Raw genomic sequence first — 17,052 nt, 5'->3', positions numbered from 1 at the left:
GTTGGAGTCTCATTCTGTCGCCCAGGCTGGAGTGCAGTGGCACGCTCCCGGCCACCGCAGCCTCGACCTATTGGGCTCCGGCAAGCCTTCTGCCTCAGCTTTCCAAGGAGCTGTAACTACAGGCGAGTACAACCATGCCCGGCTAGTTTTTTGATTTGTTGTAGAGATGAGGTCTCATCATGTTGCCCAGGCTGGTCTCAAACCCACAGGCTCAAATAATCCGCTCGTCTCGGTCTTCCAAAGTGCCAGGATTATAGGTTTGAGCCACCATACCCGGCCAATTTTAGCTGTTTCCCCCCCCCTTCTTAATGTAAACATGTGCTCTTTATGACAAATAATATTTCTTCATAGTATGACATATAACTTTATCCTTATGCTATTAATCAAAATCACAAATCTTTTTTTTGAGTTGGAATCTCACTCTGTCACCCAGGCTGAAGGGCAGAGGCACACTCCTGGCCACCACAGCCTCAACCTGCTGGGCTCAGGCGATCCTTCTACCTCAGTCTTCCAAGTAGCTGGAACTACAGGCATGCGCCACCATGCCTGGCTAATCTTTTAATTTTACTGTAGAGATGAGATCTCGCCAAGTTGCCCAGGCTGGTCTCAAACCCATGGGCTCAGGCAATTCTCTCACCTCGACCTCCCAAAGTGCTGGGATTATAGACATGAGCCACCGTGCCTGGCCTAAAATGAAGTCATTTCTTAGTCCTTTCTAGTTTCCTTCTCTCTCTCTCTCTTTTTTTTTTTTTACACTTTCTTCTACTTTATTGTATATATAGAACAAATTGTATTCTTCCTTCACATAATTTCTTCCTTTTAAAAGTGTTCTCAAACATCTTTTTCTCCATAAAACGTTTTCCCATGAGGAAAGGGAAAATATCTACCTCTTCCAAACATTTGTCAGACAGCACTATTCCTCGTATAATCCAAACCAGATCACAAAATCAGATTTGTAAAAGCCACTAATTAGTCTCTTTGGTCTCCAGACCACAAGGTGAGAAGCTGTGTCTTCAAGTCTTTCTTGCCAACCTACCATGAAAAATTGCCTGAATTTAACAGATTTACTAATAAGGAGCTATCTTAAAGTTATTTTATTAATTTTTTGAAAACTTAAAATTTCTTTTTACTATTTCTTTTTTCATTATAATGACCTTCAGCCTATGTAAATTACAATATTATTTTAAATCTTTCCAATGACAAAATCATTAAGTCCACAGCACCAGTAGTTTCAGAGAGGCGATCTCTGTTTAATATGAGAACCATATTGTAGCAAATATTTCTACCAGGTATAAAGCTAAACTAGATAATCTCTAAGGTCTCTTCCAACTTTGGGATTCATAATACAAATGCAATTCATGATAAATGGTTTTTCTCCTCTCACTTGTTTCAAAGACCTCAAATAAAGGTACAAAAAGTTATATATGGCCATAGGATGATATTATCATATGATTCTTAATATTCAAGAATATAGCATATCAATAAGCCATTCACTTTCAATAACTGGGCAAAGAGTTGACAAAAGGCTTGTCACAAAATAGTCTCTAACTTTATGTAGCTCTTGGATAGTTTCTTTGATGCTTATTACATAGGGATTGAAGGGGTGGAGGTGTTAGAAAAAGTAAGAGAATAGGATAAGGATTAATCTTAAAAATATATGTTACTGCATGACCTCACTCACATGTGGAATCTAAAAAAGCTGATCTCATAAATGAAGAAAGTAGAATGGAAGTTACCAGGGGCCGGAGTGGTTAGATGTTTGTGAAAGTAAAGTTTCAGTGAAATAGGAGAAATCAGTTCAAAAGACCTTTTGCATAACATGGTGACTATAGTTATAACAATATGCTGCATTCTTGAAAAACGCTACAAGGACACATGTTAAGTGTTCTCATCACAAAAATGATATCTATGTTAGGTAATACATATGTCAGTTAGCTAGATTTAACCATTCCACAATGTATATATTCAAAACATCATGTTGTACAATGAATACAATTTTAACTTTATTTTTTATTTTAACTTTTAACTTTATTTAAAAATGAAAATCATATCTATATACTAGGGCTGCCAAGTAAATGTATACACTTTTTTTTTTGATTTGGAGTCTCATTCCGTGGCCCAGACTGGAGTGCGGTGGCACACTCCTGGCCACCGCAGCTTTGACCTGCTGGGCTCCAGCGATCCTTCTGCCTCAGCCCTCCAAGTAGCCAGAACTACAGGTGTGCGCTACCACACCCAGCTAATTTTTTATTTGCTGTAGAGATGAGGTCTCGCCAAGTTGCCCAGGATGGTCTCAAACCTACAGGCTCAGGCAATCCACTTGCCTCGGCCTCCCAGTGCTGGGAATGACAGGCCGAGCCACCGAGCCTGGCCATGTATACACATTTTAAGCGATGTTATCTATGTATTACTTTTAGTTCGCTGTAATCAGAAGTGTCTGGATGCCAATGGTAACCACAATGCTGATGGTAACTCAACAAATGTGTGAATAAAGAGAAAAAGAGAAAAGTTGTGGAAGAGAGATAAGAGGAAAAGGCACATGAAAGGGAAGGGAGGGTGGTAAAAAGGAAGAGAGAGAAAGAAGAAACAGAAACAAGAGAGAGACTTTGTCAGCTGCTACCAAAAGTCTATAAGGAAAGGAGTTAGTTATAAACAGTATGTATTTCCATTTACTAGAATATATTTATTTTTGCTATGTTGAAGTATGTGATGTCAGTTTTCAGGATCTTCTCTACCATGCTTCCACTAAGATAGAATTTATTAAACACTCTTTTTAAACTTCATACTACTTTTCTATTCTCCATTATGTCACTCTTCATACAGGATTTGTGATTACTTGCTTATTTGTCAATCTCCTATACAAAATTGTGAGGTACTGAGATAGAGTATCTTTTTATTCTCTGCATTTCTGACACTTGCATCATGCCTGGCACAGAGAAGATGATAAATAACAGATGGACAGATAAATGCATCAGTTGATAAATGGTTGGATAAATGGTTGGAATGAACAAGTAATGGATCTGCTAAGGCATACTTCACTACGTAACAATATATTCTGACCCATAAACAGAAGAAATTGATTTAAAATTTCCCATGAAGCCGGGCTTGGTGGCTCAGCCTATAATCCCACGCTTTGGGAGATTGAGGTGAGTGGATTGCCTGAGCCTGTGGATTTGAGAACCGCCTGGGCAAGTTGGCAAGACCTCATCTCTACAATAAATAAATTTTAAAAATTAGCCAGGTGTGGTAGCCAGTTCCGGTTCCGGCTACTTGGAAGGCTGAGGCGGAATGATTGCCGGAGCCCAGCAGGTCAAGGCTGCGGTGGCCGGGAGCAGCCACTGCACTCCAGTCTGGGTGATAGAGTGAGACTCCAACTCAAAAAAAAAAAAAAGTTTCCCATGACGTTAAAGTCTTCATTACAGCCTAAAGCAGAATTAAAGTAGGCACTGCATTGTACATACAGGTATGATAGATAAATTTGTGAGTATATGTAGATCAGATACATATGCATATATTTTTAAATATTTCTGATGATCTTTTAAAAATACATACCTGGCAAAACACAGGTTTATGGACACTGGAAAAAAATTGCAACAGCTCTTCTGAATCTCTGTAGTCACTAGGGAGTTTATCGATACAAAGGCACTTAGAATGAATGAGCTCTGAAGCCAATAGGTTAACATCCATCCATTGTGCAAAGAGTGCTGATGCTCCCAACTGTTTACCCAACAGCTCCAGTCTAGCCTTTGCCGCAAAGTCCTTTTTCATGTATTCCACAAATCCATAGCCTTTGGAATGGCCAGTCACTTCGCTGTAGACCAGAAAACACCTCTCGATATTTCCATAAGCACGAACGAGTTCTTCAAACTCTTCCAATGTAAAACAAACAGGCAGGTTGGTCACACACAACAAAGCATCTGTTGGTTGGAACTGGACTACTAAGTCTTTTCCTCGAAAGGAATGCTGATGGAACATCTGAATTGCATTCTGGGCTTGTTCCCCATTCAGTAAGGTAACAAAAGCTGGAAGACAACAAAATGAATAAGAGTTTTCGAGGCCAGTGTCTTCAAATTGTTTTGATTGTGACCCACAGTAAGAAAGACATTTTATTTCTGTGATTCGGTTCACACAAACTTTTTTCCGAAAAAAAATTGTCATGAAGTAATACCCCTACTACATACAATGCATTCTGATATTTTTTTATTCTATTCCACTTTGGATTTTTTGTTTGTTTTTTAATTCTGGCACCTCCACTAAACTAATTTCATGACCAGTAACTCAAATAGAAAAAAAAAGGATAGGACTTGCATTAGAAGTTTCACTGTAAAATCCTATTATATATTTTTAAATATTTTTGTAATCTTTTCCAACCACACATATTTGATTCTCCCCTCTATAAAAACTGTGATATAAGATTTTATGAAGCTTTTATATAAACCCTCACTGAAATAAAACTGAGCTTACAAAACCTTTTTTCCCAGAGTTTTTTTTGACAGCAAGGATCTGAAAAAAATGAAGGCACAGCAAAAAGACACCAAAGTGCCCAAAGGAGGTCAGTTCTTTCTCCAAGTCATATATATACTTCCTTAAAATCAGATTAATTAGATTGAAACAGCATACACACACACACACACACACACACACACACACACACACACACACACACAAAATTTGGTATACTTTTTGTGATAAACAATATCAAATGAAAAGATCCTAAGATTCTGATATTGAACAAGATCTTAAACAATCAAAACATTTGTCTTATCTACCTAATGAAGTTCTTTTAGGATCAAGTCACAAATGCACACGACAATTTATATAACTAAAAAAAAAAAAACAAAAAACAAAACAAATGTAAGGTCCTAAACCATAAAATATCATGCACTTTCATATCTGGTAAAATTAAATTTTACTCATGTTAATTTGTCTACCTGTTGTCATATAAGAATTTAAGAGGTTTCGAGCAATTTTATAGGAAAAAGTTAAAGTGCCCATTAAAAACAAATAACAGGGCAATCCAAATTACAAATGAATTGCTCTTTAAAAGTTCCTCCCTTGGAACATACAGTACTCCCCTGAACATTTAGTTCACCCAAATTCAATTAGAACAACATGGTAATATGTTGCATATGGTAAATATGTATACAGCAAGAGACCAAGAAAGATTTTACATAGCATGGGCCATTCTGCCTGTGATCTCACTCCATCTGATCTCCCCTCAATTGGTCTTAACATCTATGCAGCTTTCAGAGACAGAAAGCATCTCACCACACTGAGTGTGACACAAACATTTAAAGAAACACATTTCCATTTAACAAGGTCTCCACATGCAAGGAAACTATGGCTGAAGGAACAGTCAACTCTTCCAACACTAGAGAAAGTATGGCTTTGCTGCTCTTATTGAGAGACTATCTCTTGGTTTCCAACATCCTATTTAAAGGGGTTCAACTACTTTGTCATTTTCCTTATACTGACACAAAATACCATTTAACTCTGTTTTCCTAAAACAAGCAAGTTAGTAAATACTGGTTACGGTTCTATATCAGCCCATAAAATCATTAGATAATACTTGAATTCTCAGGGTATTTGAAACTGTTAACCATTCTCTTTCTTAACTTCCTTGACATACTCCTTCCTGATCCTCCCGGTAACTTGTCCAAGTACACTATTTTCTTTGCTACATCTTTCTCCTTTGCTCACACTTTTAAGAAGGCACACTTTAGGGTGTCTTCTTGGCAGATTCACACACGGTCACACCTGTGTGGATGAACACAGCAGCCCTGAGCCACGAGATCCCCCCTCTCACACTCCACAACCTCTTCCTCTGGGGCAGTCATGCCCACTCCCAATTTATTCAGGACCATGTGCCAGGTAACAAATTAGGCTCTGGAAAAGCATTGCTGAACAAAACAGGTAAGACCCCTCTCAACATAGATCTCACAATCTAGTAGGTGATGTTGGACATTTCATGAAAAATTACAAATGTGGTGTCATTGAAAGGGAGATACAGGAGCCATGAAAGCAATTAAATAGGGCAAAATAACCTCTTCTGAGTACTCACAGAAGGCCTCCTACACCCTTGTTATTCCCCAGTCTATGTTTCTAACCTTCAGTTCCACATACAAGGGGAGACCCCCCCAAAACTGGTATTTATTAAAAACTGTGTATTTACTCTTACATTTAAACTTCAGTAACCTTCAAAGTAGTCTCCATTTCATGCAATACACCTATGGAGATGCTTCCTGCACTGCTCAAAATAGTTTTTGAATGCATCAATTTTGATGCCTTTCAGTGTTTCTGCCATTTTTTGTTTCACCTCTTCCACATCAGCAAAACGTTTCCCTTGAGGACGTTTTTCATCCGAGGAAACAAACAAAAAATAGCTTAAGGTAAGATCAAGCGAAGAAGGAGGGTGGGATGTGGAGGTCATTCCGTTTTTGGTCAAAAACCGCTGGACACTCAGCATGGTGTGGGCAGGTGCACTCATAAATCACCCATTGTGGAGTGTGCAAACGTGTTGAAAGAATTGATTCCTCCCCCCCAAAAAAACCTCACTTAAGCCAAATGCAGCCGGTCACAACAATACTAGCTGGTACACTGATGCCAGTTAGTTCCTAGAACACTCACCTAGCAGGGGAAGCCTGTGCTACAAGGGATCCACCCTTCAAAAGATAATTCCAGTTTTGTGGTTCCTCCTCATAGATTTACATACTGGTTCCCAAACCTAACTCACGATCATCCTATCTCTGTCCCCCAAAGAGAAAAAAAAAAAAAGAAAGGAAATCCTAACACTATTCACCTTTCTTTATTCCCTATTTTAGCTGGTAGTGCCATACTCACAGATATAAAACCTGGGAGTTAACCTAGACCCTGTCTCCCTCATCTCCCATAAAAGAGAATCACCAAATTCCACCTTACAAAGAGGTCTTGAATCTATCCTCTTTTCTGCATTCCTCTAACTTCTCCTCTTTTTTATATCCCTTTTCCACAATGACAATAAAATGATCTCTCAAAAACAGAAGTTTAATCGTATCTGTTTGCTGCCTAAAATGTACGGGTTTGGTGTAACCAACAAAAAAAGCTAAGTCCCAGCTCAGTTACCATGCCCTCCGAGACCCTTTGTGACCCGACTCCAGCCTCATTAACTGCCATACTTCCTCCCCTCCCTACCAGTTCTTTAATCTCTAACAATACTGAATTATTTGTATCTTCCTGTTGATATCAAGTTGTTTCAGGCATCCACACACTACACAGGTAATTCTCCTGCCTTCAACATCCATCCCATGTCTTTGGCTATCCCAAACCTTTTAGTTGACTATCAAATCCAGCCCAGGCATGATCTCCAGGAAGCCTTCCCTGATCTTCTCTCCTAGTTGGAGCTAACCATTCCTTGTTTTATTATACCTCTATGCTGTGAACATTGCAAGATTGTTGCACATATCACATTATGTTGTAGTTTATTTGTATAGGCGCCTGCTACCCTACAAAACTTTGAGCTCCCTCAATTACTGACTGTATCTGCATCAAAGGGCATAACATATAGTAGAAGCTGTGTGTCAGATGAATGAATGAATGTATATATATACTGATCAACTAAAAAATTTAAAAACTGACAATCCTTTATTTTTCCTTCCCTTAGGTAAATGTGTTTGCTCAACCAAAATAACAAATTTTGTGGTAGAATGTAAATAACATAATGAAGCAAACTTAGAAGTTGAAGCATTAGGGAAAACAGGTTATTTTTCTCCCTCTTTAGCTTCTTCTATTTTTTTCTAAAATCACACATTCTCTAAAACTAAAAATGCTTTCTTAGGCTGGGCATGGTGGCTCACGCCTATAATACCAGCACTTTGGGAGGCTCAGGTGAGAGGATTACTTGACCCCAGGAGTTTGAGACCCCAACATAGCAAGACCGCAACTATACAAAAAACCCAAAAAACTAGATGAGTGTGGTGACACATGCCTGTAGTCCCAGCTACTTGGAGGGTTGAGGCAGAAAGATCACCTGAGTCCAGCAGGCTGAGACTGCCACAAGCCATGATCATGCCACGGCACTTCAGCCTGGGTGACAGAGCAAGACTCCGACTCATAAACAAACAAATAAAATAAAATTTCTTATACTGGCTTTCAGAGAAGTGGCAGCTATCACTCTAAAGAGAAAAGGCTATATGGAAATTTGAGATGAATTATATTATTATTTTCCTAGTGAAATTTAAATATCCCACAATTGCTCCTACTTCTTTTAAAAGTCATTGCTTGATCTACTACTTAATTTGTTATTGGGTCAAATTTGAAGGCAAACATGCCAAAACCTTTCACCCGAATGTATCCTCTTTTAATACAATAATTTTCTCATATCTATTATGGAAAGCTCTGGTTGCAAGGTTATAGCTTCCGATGGCAACTATCTTTTATCAATTGATTTACCAATTACATGTTTCTAAAAACACCATTATGGCTACAGATATCCAAGGCAAGATTATTTAATGCAATTAACGAGTTTCTTTGTTGTGTTATTTTAGGGGGTGATTTAGGGTCTATGCAGTGGTCCCCAACCTTTTTGGCATCAGGGACCAGTTTCATGGAAGACAATTTTTCCACAGATGCTGGGCAAGGGGTGGGGTGGGGGTGCCCCTATGGGGGCAAAAGGGACACAGGTGGGAGGATCAAGAGGCATTAGATTCTCTTAAGGAGTATACAATCTAGATCCTTCGCATGCACGGTTCACAACAGGATTCACGCTCCTCTGAGAATCGAATTCCGCTGCTGCTCTGACAGCTCCACTCAGCTGCCACTCACCCGCTGTGCAGCCCAATGAACAGCACCGAACAGAAGCAGTCTGCAGCCTGTGAGCTGGGGACTACTTACCTCTCCTGCCCAGTGGTATTATACCACTTCACGAACAGTATAAGAAATTTACCACAGTGTACTTCCATCTCTCCACTCCCAGCCTTTGCAATATTACTACTTTACATTTTATTTCCACAAATTGAAACCTCACAGTACAGTGTTATTTTTGCTTTTAATCGTCAAGTATCTTTCAAGGAAATCTAAGTGTTATTTTTTAAAAAGTCTTTACCAACATAATGACCATATTTGGAATTCATCACTTTATTGTGTAGGTCCAATTCCATCTACTAAAATTTTCACTCTGCTTGAGGGACTTCCTTAAGTATTTCTTAAAATGCAAGTCTGATGGAGATACATTCTTACAACTTTTCGTACCACAGAAAAAACATCCTTATTTCACTCTTCTTTTTGAAAGGTATTTTTGATGGGTAAAGAATTCTACAATTTTCTTTTAGTAAAGAAAGAAGGCCAGGAGTAGTGACTCATGCTTGTAATCCCAGCACTTTCGGAGGCTGAGGCAGGAGGTTTGCTTGAGCCCAGGAGTTTTAGACCAGTGTAGGCAACATAGTAAAACCTCGTCTCTATTTAAAATAATAAAAAATTTAAAAAGCCAGGTGTGGTGGTACATGCCTGTAGTCCCAGCTACTCAAGACGCTGAGGTGGAAGGATTGCCTGAGCTCAAGAGGTAGAGGCTGCAGTGAGCCATAATCATACCATTGCACTGCATTCCAGCCTGGACAAGAGAGTGAGATCCCCAACTCAAAAAGAAAAAGAAAGAAAAGTTGTTGCCTGATGGTCTTCTTACTTGTGTTGTTTCCATAAAATCTAGGGGATCATCTTAATGTAATGTATTGTTTTTTTCTGACTGTTTTTAAGATTCTCTATCGCTAATTATAAGCAATTTGATTACAACATACCTTGTCATTTTCTTCATACTTTTGTGAGTGAGGTTGTGAACTTTTAGATCAGAGTTCGCATCAAATTTGAGATTTTTTTGGCCTTAATTCTTTAAATATTTTTTCTGTACTATACCCCCCTTCCAAGACCCCAATCACTGCAATATTTGGACTCTTGAAGTTGTCCTACAGATCACTGACACTCTGTTCATGTTTTATAGTCTTTTTTGTCTTTGTGTTTCATTTTGGTTAGTTCCTATCACTGTTTTCAAGTTTACTAATCTTTCCTCCTACAAAGTCTACTCTGCCATTAATCCTATCTAGTATGTTTTTTATTTCAAACATTGCAATTTTCATCTCTAAGTTTGACTGGAATAATTTTTTATATCTTTCATGTCTCTTCTTACCATGTACAATCTTTACTATAGTGTCTTACATATACAGAACACAATTATAAAAATTCATTTAATGTCCAATTTCATTAATTCATCTGTGTCAATTGTAGGTCCCTTTTGACTGATTGATTTTTCTCCTCATTATAGGTTATATTTCTTTGCTTTTTTGCCATGTCTGTTTTTTTATTTTTTATTTTTTTTTGAGTTGGAGTCTCATTCTGTCACCCAGACTGGAGTGCAGTGGCCGCTCCTGGCCACTGCAGCCTCGACCTGCTGGGCTCCGGTGATCCTTCCGCCCCAGCCTTCCAAGTAGCTGGAACTATAGGCGCGTGCCACCACACCCGGCTACTTTTTTTATTTATTGTAGAGATGAAGTCTCGCCAAGTTGCCCAGGCGGGTCTCGAACCCGCGGGCTCAGGCAATCCACTCACCTCAGCCTCCCAAAGCATAGGATTACAGGCTGAGCCACCGAGCCTGGCTTTTTTTTAAGTTGGATGCCAGATATCATAAATTTTACCTTGTTGGGTGTTGAATGTTTTTGTATTCCTATAAGTAGTCTTGAGTTTTGCTCCAGGATGCAGTTAAGTTACTGGGAAACAGTTTGATCCTTTCTGGGCTTGTTTTACATTTCTGGTCTTGTTTTTCTGTTTTGTTAGGTAGGACAAGAGCATCATTTTTCTCGAGACAATCTTCCCCACTAGTGAGACAAAACTCTTCTGAATATTCCTTCTGATGTCCCGTGAACTGTGAGGTTTATCATCCTGGCTAGTGGAAATCGCACTGTTCCTGGCTCTGTGTGAAAACTGTTACCTCTACTCTCCTTGTCAATATCTAGTAACATTAATGTTTTGCATACCTATGACTCAGAGCTTCAATTATACATAAACAGTTACAGTGTATATTAGAAGACAACCAAAAGGATATTCATTGCATCATAGTTTGAAACAGTGGAAAATTAAAGCTCCTGAATGTCAATTAGTAATGAATACATCAATTATAATAAATTCACATGACAATAATATGTAGTAATTTATTTATTTATTTGTTTTTGAGTTGGAGTCTCACTCTGTCACCCAGGCTGGAGTGCAGTGGCATGCTCACGGCCACCCCAGAGTCAACCTGCTGGGCTCCAGCGATCCTTCCGCCTCAGCCTTCTAAGTAGCCAGAACCTAGAGGCACGCACTACCACACCTGGCTAATTTTTGATTTATTGTAGAGATGAGGTCTCGCCAAGATGCCCAGGCTGGTCTCAAACCTGCGGGCTCAGACAATCCACTCACCTTGGCCTCCCAAAGTGCTGGGATGACAGGCTGAGCCACCGAGCCCGGCCATATATAGTAGTTTAAATCAATTAACTACAGTCATATGTATCAACATGGAAAGATCTGAAAAACAATGTTGAGTTTTTTAAAAAAGCAAGTTGCTAAATGAACGTTACAGTAGAATACCATTTATGAAAAGCTGAAAAGAAAAACATAGAGAATAAGGCTATTAATTACATATATGTATATGCAAAAATTCCAGGTACTAGTCAAGATACTGCAGTAACTAACAGCCCCCATCATCTCAAAGGCGTAACGAAACAAAAGGTTTTCTTCTTGTTCGAGCTGTGTCTTCCACGCTTAAGGGAAGGAAGGAAGGAAGCTTTGCTCATTATGGCTACTCTGAGGCCTAGGTTGAAAGAGGCTCTATTATCTTCCCCAATTACTTTAGCAGGGGAAGCGTGACTAGTGAATCTCACACTGGCTCTAAAATCTTCCGCCTAGAAGGGATACATGTCATTTCCACTCTCATTTCATTAATCAAAAAGCAAACCACAAGTCCACTCCTAACTTCAAAGAGGGATAGGTAGCTACTATCTTACCTTATGCCCAGAAGAAAAAGAATAAGAATCTGTGAACAGTTCTAATGACCACCACAGTATAATGGCACAGATTGGAAAATATGCACTAAATTCATAACTGCTTGCCTCCAGGCAAGGAGGAAGGGACAGAACAGAATCAGAGTAAAGTGAATTTCATCTTTATCTGTAATGTTCCTTTTTACTGTTTTTTTAATCTGAAAACATTCAGTCTATGTTAGAGCTCTAGACATGTGTCTGTTTTTAAAAGACAAAACATTAACATTTGCTAATTTGGGAGTGAGTATGTATTGGTTATATCATTTTCTATACTTTATTTCCATTATTATGTCAAAAAGATGCTTTTAAACAGTTACATATCACATGCACACAAATGAAATAACCCAGCTTAGTCTTTTAATCTCACAGATATAAAACTAATAACCAGAAAAACAAAGTGAGTTTCCCCATGTGCCCAGCTAATAGTCAAGTCATGCAGTCTATTCCCTAAGTCCAGTAATACGTCATTAAAATCTAGGGATATCATGCCTATGCAGAACACTCATTATAAAAACGTATATGTCTCTATTAAAACTATACTAACTTATGCAATTAAAATTTAGGATACTAAAAAAAATAAGAAATTTAAAAATAATAAAGTTTAGGATACTAATATTACCTTCAGAAAATAAATTGCATGTATAACATTTGTGTGATTTAATACTTAAGAACATCATGATTAGCTTAAGCTCACAAAGACACTAAGCTTTGTTGCTCTATAATGAATATAAGTAGAATAAAATTAAAATGATGCATACAACTGAAATCTTACCTGTTCGTTTATTTCTGTCCACATAACAATACTTTAAGTCATAGTCCTTTAACAAATCATGAACTTCCTGAAAGAGACAAAACCAGAAACTCAATAAACACAAACGCAGGTACAAGATGATCTCATTCTATGAGCCTGCCCTCACCACCACCATCACCACCACTAGGCCTATGCAAAAAAAAAAAAAAAAAAAACCAAAAACCAAAAAACATGGATTCCCACTACTTATTTAAATTAAAGGCATCTGAGGCCCACCAGACATGGTACCAGCCTACTTCTTTCAATCTTCCCCCAATATAAACCATACACATAGTCAATACTCCTGCTCAAATAGAATATTCACTCTCTCGTGAGTATACCATGAGCTGTCCTTAATCTGCATCTACTCGCATTCATACCTTGACCTACTATGGGGCAAACATATCACTAAATGTACCAACCTTTGCCTGAAATCACATGCATCCTTCAGAATCCAGCTCAAATGTCCTTTCTTGAAACTTCTTCTGATAATTTTCCACAGAACACAACTTCTCCTTCCTTTACACTATCAATGGCCATAACTTTATTTATGCCTCTCTTATGGAAAAAAGTATTATGCTTACTTTTATTTCTGTGTGCGACATACTGAGCTTTTAACAAGCAATACACCTGTAGATGCTAATAGCACAAACATGTGGAATAAATACATGTAGATTGTAAGCCTTAACTTAGAGATCCCTGGATATGAAAACAACTAACAACCAACAAGGTATAGTATGCAGTTCAATTTATTCCCCCTTACTTTCTAAATAAATTAAATGAAATATAGTTTATTTAGAAAGTAAATTGGAGGGAGAGAGAATGAGAAAGAGGAGATTCACCTCCCCAAGGTAGGAGAGAGGGCCAAAGCCAAGAAACATGGCCTGGTCATAGCTCAAAGGGCACACGGCCATACCATAGCTTAGCAAGACAATGGCCTAAACTTTTTTCTTCTGACAGCACAAGTTCCATCCACTTGGGAGTCCAAAAGCGTAGATCTTCTCTATTTCCCTAATCCTTCCTGCTAAACTGATAGTACTTAGGAACAGAAACTGTATCTTATACATTTCCTGAATCCTTACTATTAAACTCATAGTTCTTGGGAACAGAAACTGTATTTTACATATTTGTATATTCCCTGTTTTGCTTTGCATATGGTAGGCATTCAAATATACATTAAAGCGAATACAATTTGTGTTGGTGTTGAATTGCTATGTGGTCCTGAAAATTTTACTCATAATACACAATAGATGCAGTTACAATTTCTCAAAGGAACTGGACTATCACACAGGTAGACATTCTGACCCCAGAACAGACAGGTACAGCTAATCCCTTCTATATTGCAATTTACTTTCTAAATAAACTATATTTTATTTACACATATACATGGGCTAGTATGTCAGGTACATAATCTAAAATGCTTAATTCAATAATAATAATCATCTAATTATTGCTATTATTATGGTTAAAGTTATTTAGCTTTTACTAGGCACCAGGTACTGAATTCACTTCTTTTATTAAAAATCAGGAAAAGTAGAATGAAATCACAGAAGTCATTTATTCATCTAATCACTTGCTTCGAGAAGATCCACTCTGTAGGTCTGGCTCCAGGGATGACTCTGGACATCCATGCCATATTGCCTTATTCCTTCTTGTATAAACTTTAAAAACTGTACACTACCATTGACAGTTATAAAAACAATACTGGCTGGGCACGATAGCCCATGCCTATCATCCCAGCACTTTGGGAGACCAAGACGGGAGGACAGCTTGAGCCCATGGGTTTGAAAGCAGCCTGCGCAATATAGTGAGACCTCATCTCTACCAAAAAAAAAAGTTAGCCGGGCACAGGTGGCCTGCACCTGTAGTACCAGCTACTTGGGAGGCTGCAGCAGAAGTATTGCTTGAGTCCAGGACGTCAGGGCTGCAGTGAGCTGTGATTGTGCCACTGCACTCCAGCCTGGGCAGACCCACCCAGACAAAAGTGGGTCACCCCTCAATTTGAGCCTTGGTAAGTAGGCCAAGTTAAAAACTTAAAACCTGAAAGAGAGTCTTAATAACCGTTTGCCAAAATTCTTCCATGCTCTGTCACACAGAACTAAAAGGAATTGCAGCTCCCTATACTAACCTAGTTTTACAGCATTTCCACTTATCTGCTAATTTTAAGGAATGAAGTAGAATCTCTGATGAAAATACTTTATCCTCTGACTGCCAATATCAGTTGCAAACGTCTTAGAGCAGGAGAAGTTCATAAAAATCAGTGTTATGGCCAGGCTCGGTGGCTCAGCCTGTCATACCAGCACTTTGGGAGGTAGAGGTGACTGCTACGGGTTTGAGACCAGCCCGGGAAACCTGGTGAGATCTCATCTCTACAATAAATTTAAAAATTAGCCGGGTGTGATAGCGCACACCTGTGGTTCCAGCTACTTGGAAGGTTGAGGTGGAAGGATCACTGGAGCCCAGCGGGTTGACGCTGGGGTGGCCATGAGCGTGCCACTCCACTGCAGCCTGGACGACAGAGTGAGACTCCAATCCCCACCCCCCAAAAAAATTGATGTTAGCTAGCTTTCGTAACCTATTTCCAGACCAGATTCACTATGACTTGCTGAAGTTAAATGATAGGTTTTACACACATGAAATGTTTTCTAGAGAGAGGATTAATAGCTCCAACTCCAAAACAAAACCAAAACCAAAAAAATACCACTAGTGCCTTAATGAGCAATCATATAAGTACATGGAAATGGAAAATAAAGAAGAGGACAGTTACAAGGTGAAAAATGTTTTCACTTTTAACCCAATGCAAGAGGGAAAAAAGAGTGACATAACAGGCAAGTGTGAAAACATACAGCGGAGTGAAAACAAGATAATTCTCTATGATAAGAAAGATGGGCAACCCCCGGGAGTCCCCTCCCACTGTGGGAGATTTTCTGTCCTCTCAATAAATCCTGTTTTTTTTAAAAAAAAGATAAAGTTATAGTTGATAATTTAGTATTCAATATCAGTAGGTCAATATTAGAAATATTTAAAGGCACATACACTCACCAATTTTGTTAGCCATCATTTGTTGAATCATATGGTGCTATGCTCAACATACAGATTAGTTTACATATTAATATGGTAACTTTTCATCTTGTAAACATCAGTGTTTTCTTGGACTTGCAAAAACATATGCTGCATTGTTCACTAAAGTATAACTCTCTCAAAAGCATAACATGCACATCTTGCCAACTGACTGACACTGTGTATAGAAGGTGACACGGTTTTGTTTGAAGTGGTCCAGTGTATGCTTTTAGTTTCACAGAATCTAATCTCTCATTTCACTGGTTCACAGCCGTCAAATGCCAGATAAAGAAAACACGATACTGCTCTTCACCTTATCAAGTGTCCATAAACAAATGACATGCTACTCATTCAGCTAAGATAATTACCTAAGAGAGAGCACAAGTATTCAAAAACGCATTTGGCAACTGAGATATTTCATTTTGAAAACATCCATATTTCTAATCACAGCTCTTTCATGTATCAGACGTGGGATACAGAGTTTGCCAATTGGGGAACCTTACAAAACTTCCTACAAATAAAAAAAAAAATTACTTTTCTCCACGCCCTGGTTGCTCTGACTCAGGCAAAAGTGGGTCACCCCTCAATTTGAGCCTTGGTAAATTGGCCAAATTAAAAACTTAAAACCTGAAAGAGAGTCTTAATAACCGTCTGCCAAAATTCTTCCATGCTCTGTCACATAGAACTGAAAGGAGTTATAGCTCCCTACACTAACCTAGTTTTATAACATTTCCACTAATTGGCTAATTTCAAGGAATGAAGTAGAACCTCTGATGAAAATACTTTGTCCTCTGACTGCCAGTATCAGTCTTCGAGCAAGAGAAATTCATAAAATTGTCTTCAAGCAAGAGAAATTCATAAAAATCGGTGTCTGATAGCTTTCGTAACCTATCTCCAGACCAGATTCACTGTGATTCACTGAAGTCAAATGATAAGTTTTGCACATATGTTTTCTGGAGAGAGGATCAATAGCTTTCAGCGCAAAGCAATACGTCAAGGACCTCCCCACAATCCCCCAAATTAAATAGCTATTGTTTCAATTGGTCTGGAATGCACTGTCTTCTTACAGACTTAGTTTCTTTTCTTTTTTTTTTTATTAACCATATTTTTTGTTATAAAATTGTGGGGTACAGTTAAGGGTTAGGTATACAAATGTGCATC

At 38.5% G+C, this 17,052-nt stretch overlaps 1 protein-coding gene across 1 annotated transcript in view; it reads right to left on the bottom strand.

Moving 5' to 3' along the window:
• Positions 1–12,888, bottom strand: part of RAVER2 (ribonucleoprotein, PTB binding 2) — a 68,538-nt gene extending 55,650 nt beyond the window's left edge. The window contains exons 1-2 of the mRNA XM_008060505.1: positions 12,814–12,888; positions 3,553–4,022 (exon numbers count right to left, since the gene is read on the bottom strand). Coding sequence (XP_008058696.1) covers positions 3,553–3,975 — 423 coding nt within the window. The 5' untranslated portion in view covers positions 3,976–4,022; positions 12,814–12,888. The remainder of the gene's footprint in view (positions 1–3,552; positions 4,023–12,813) is intronic.
• Positions 12,889–17,052: the final 4,164 nt, after the last annotated feature.

Source organism: Carlito syrichta, unplaced genomic scaffold (assembly GCF_000164805.1).
Source record: "Carlito syrichta isolate Samal-C Ts95f unplaced genomic scaffold, Tarsius_syrichta-2.0.1 Scaffold304635, whole genome shotgun sequence".
In the NCBI taxonomy this organism is placed as follows: Eukaryota; Metazoa; Chordata; class Mammalia; order Primates; family Tarsiidae; genus Carlito; species Carlito syrichta.
Note: the sequence above shows the minus strand (reverse complement) of the source record. Positions and strands in the feature narration are given on the sequence as shown.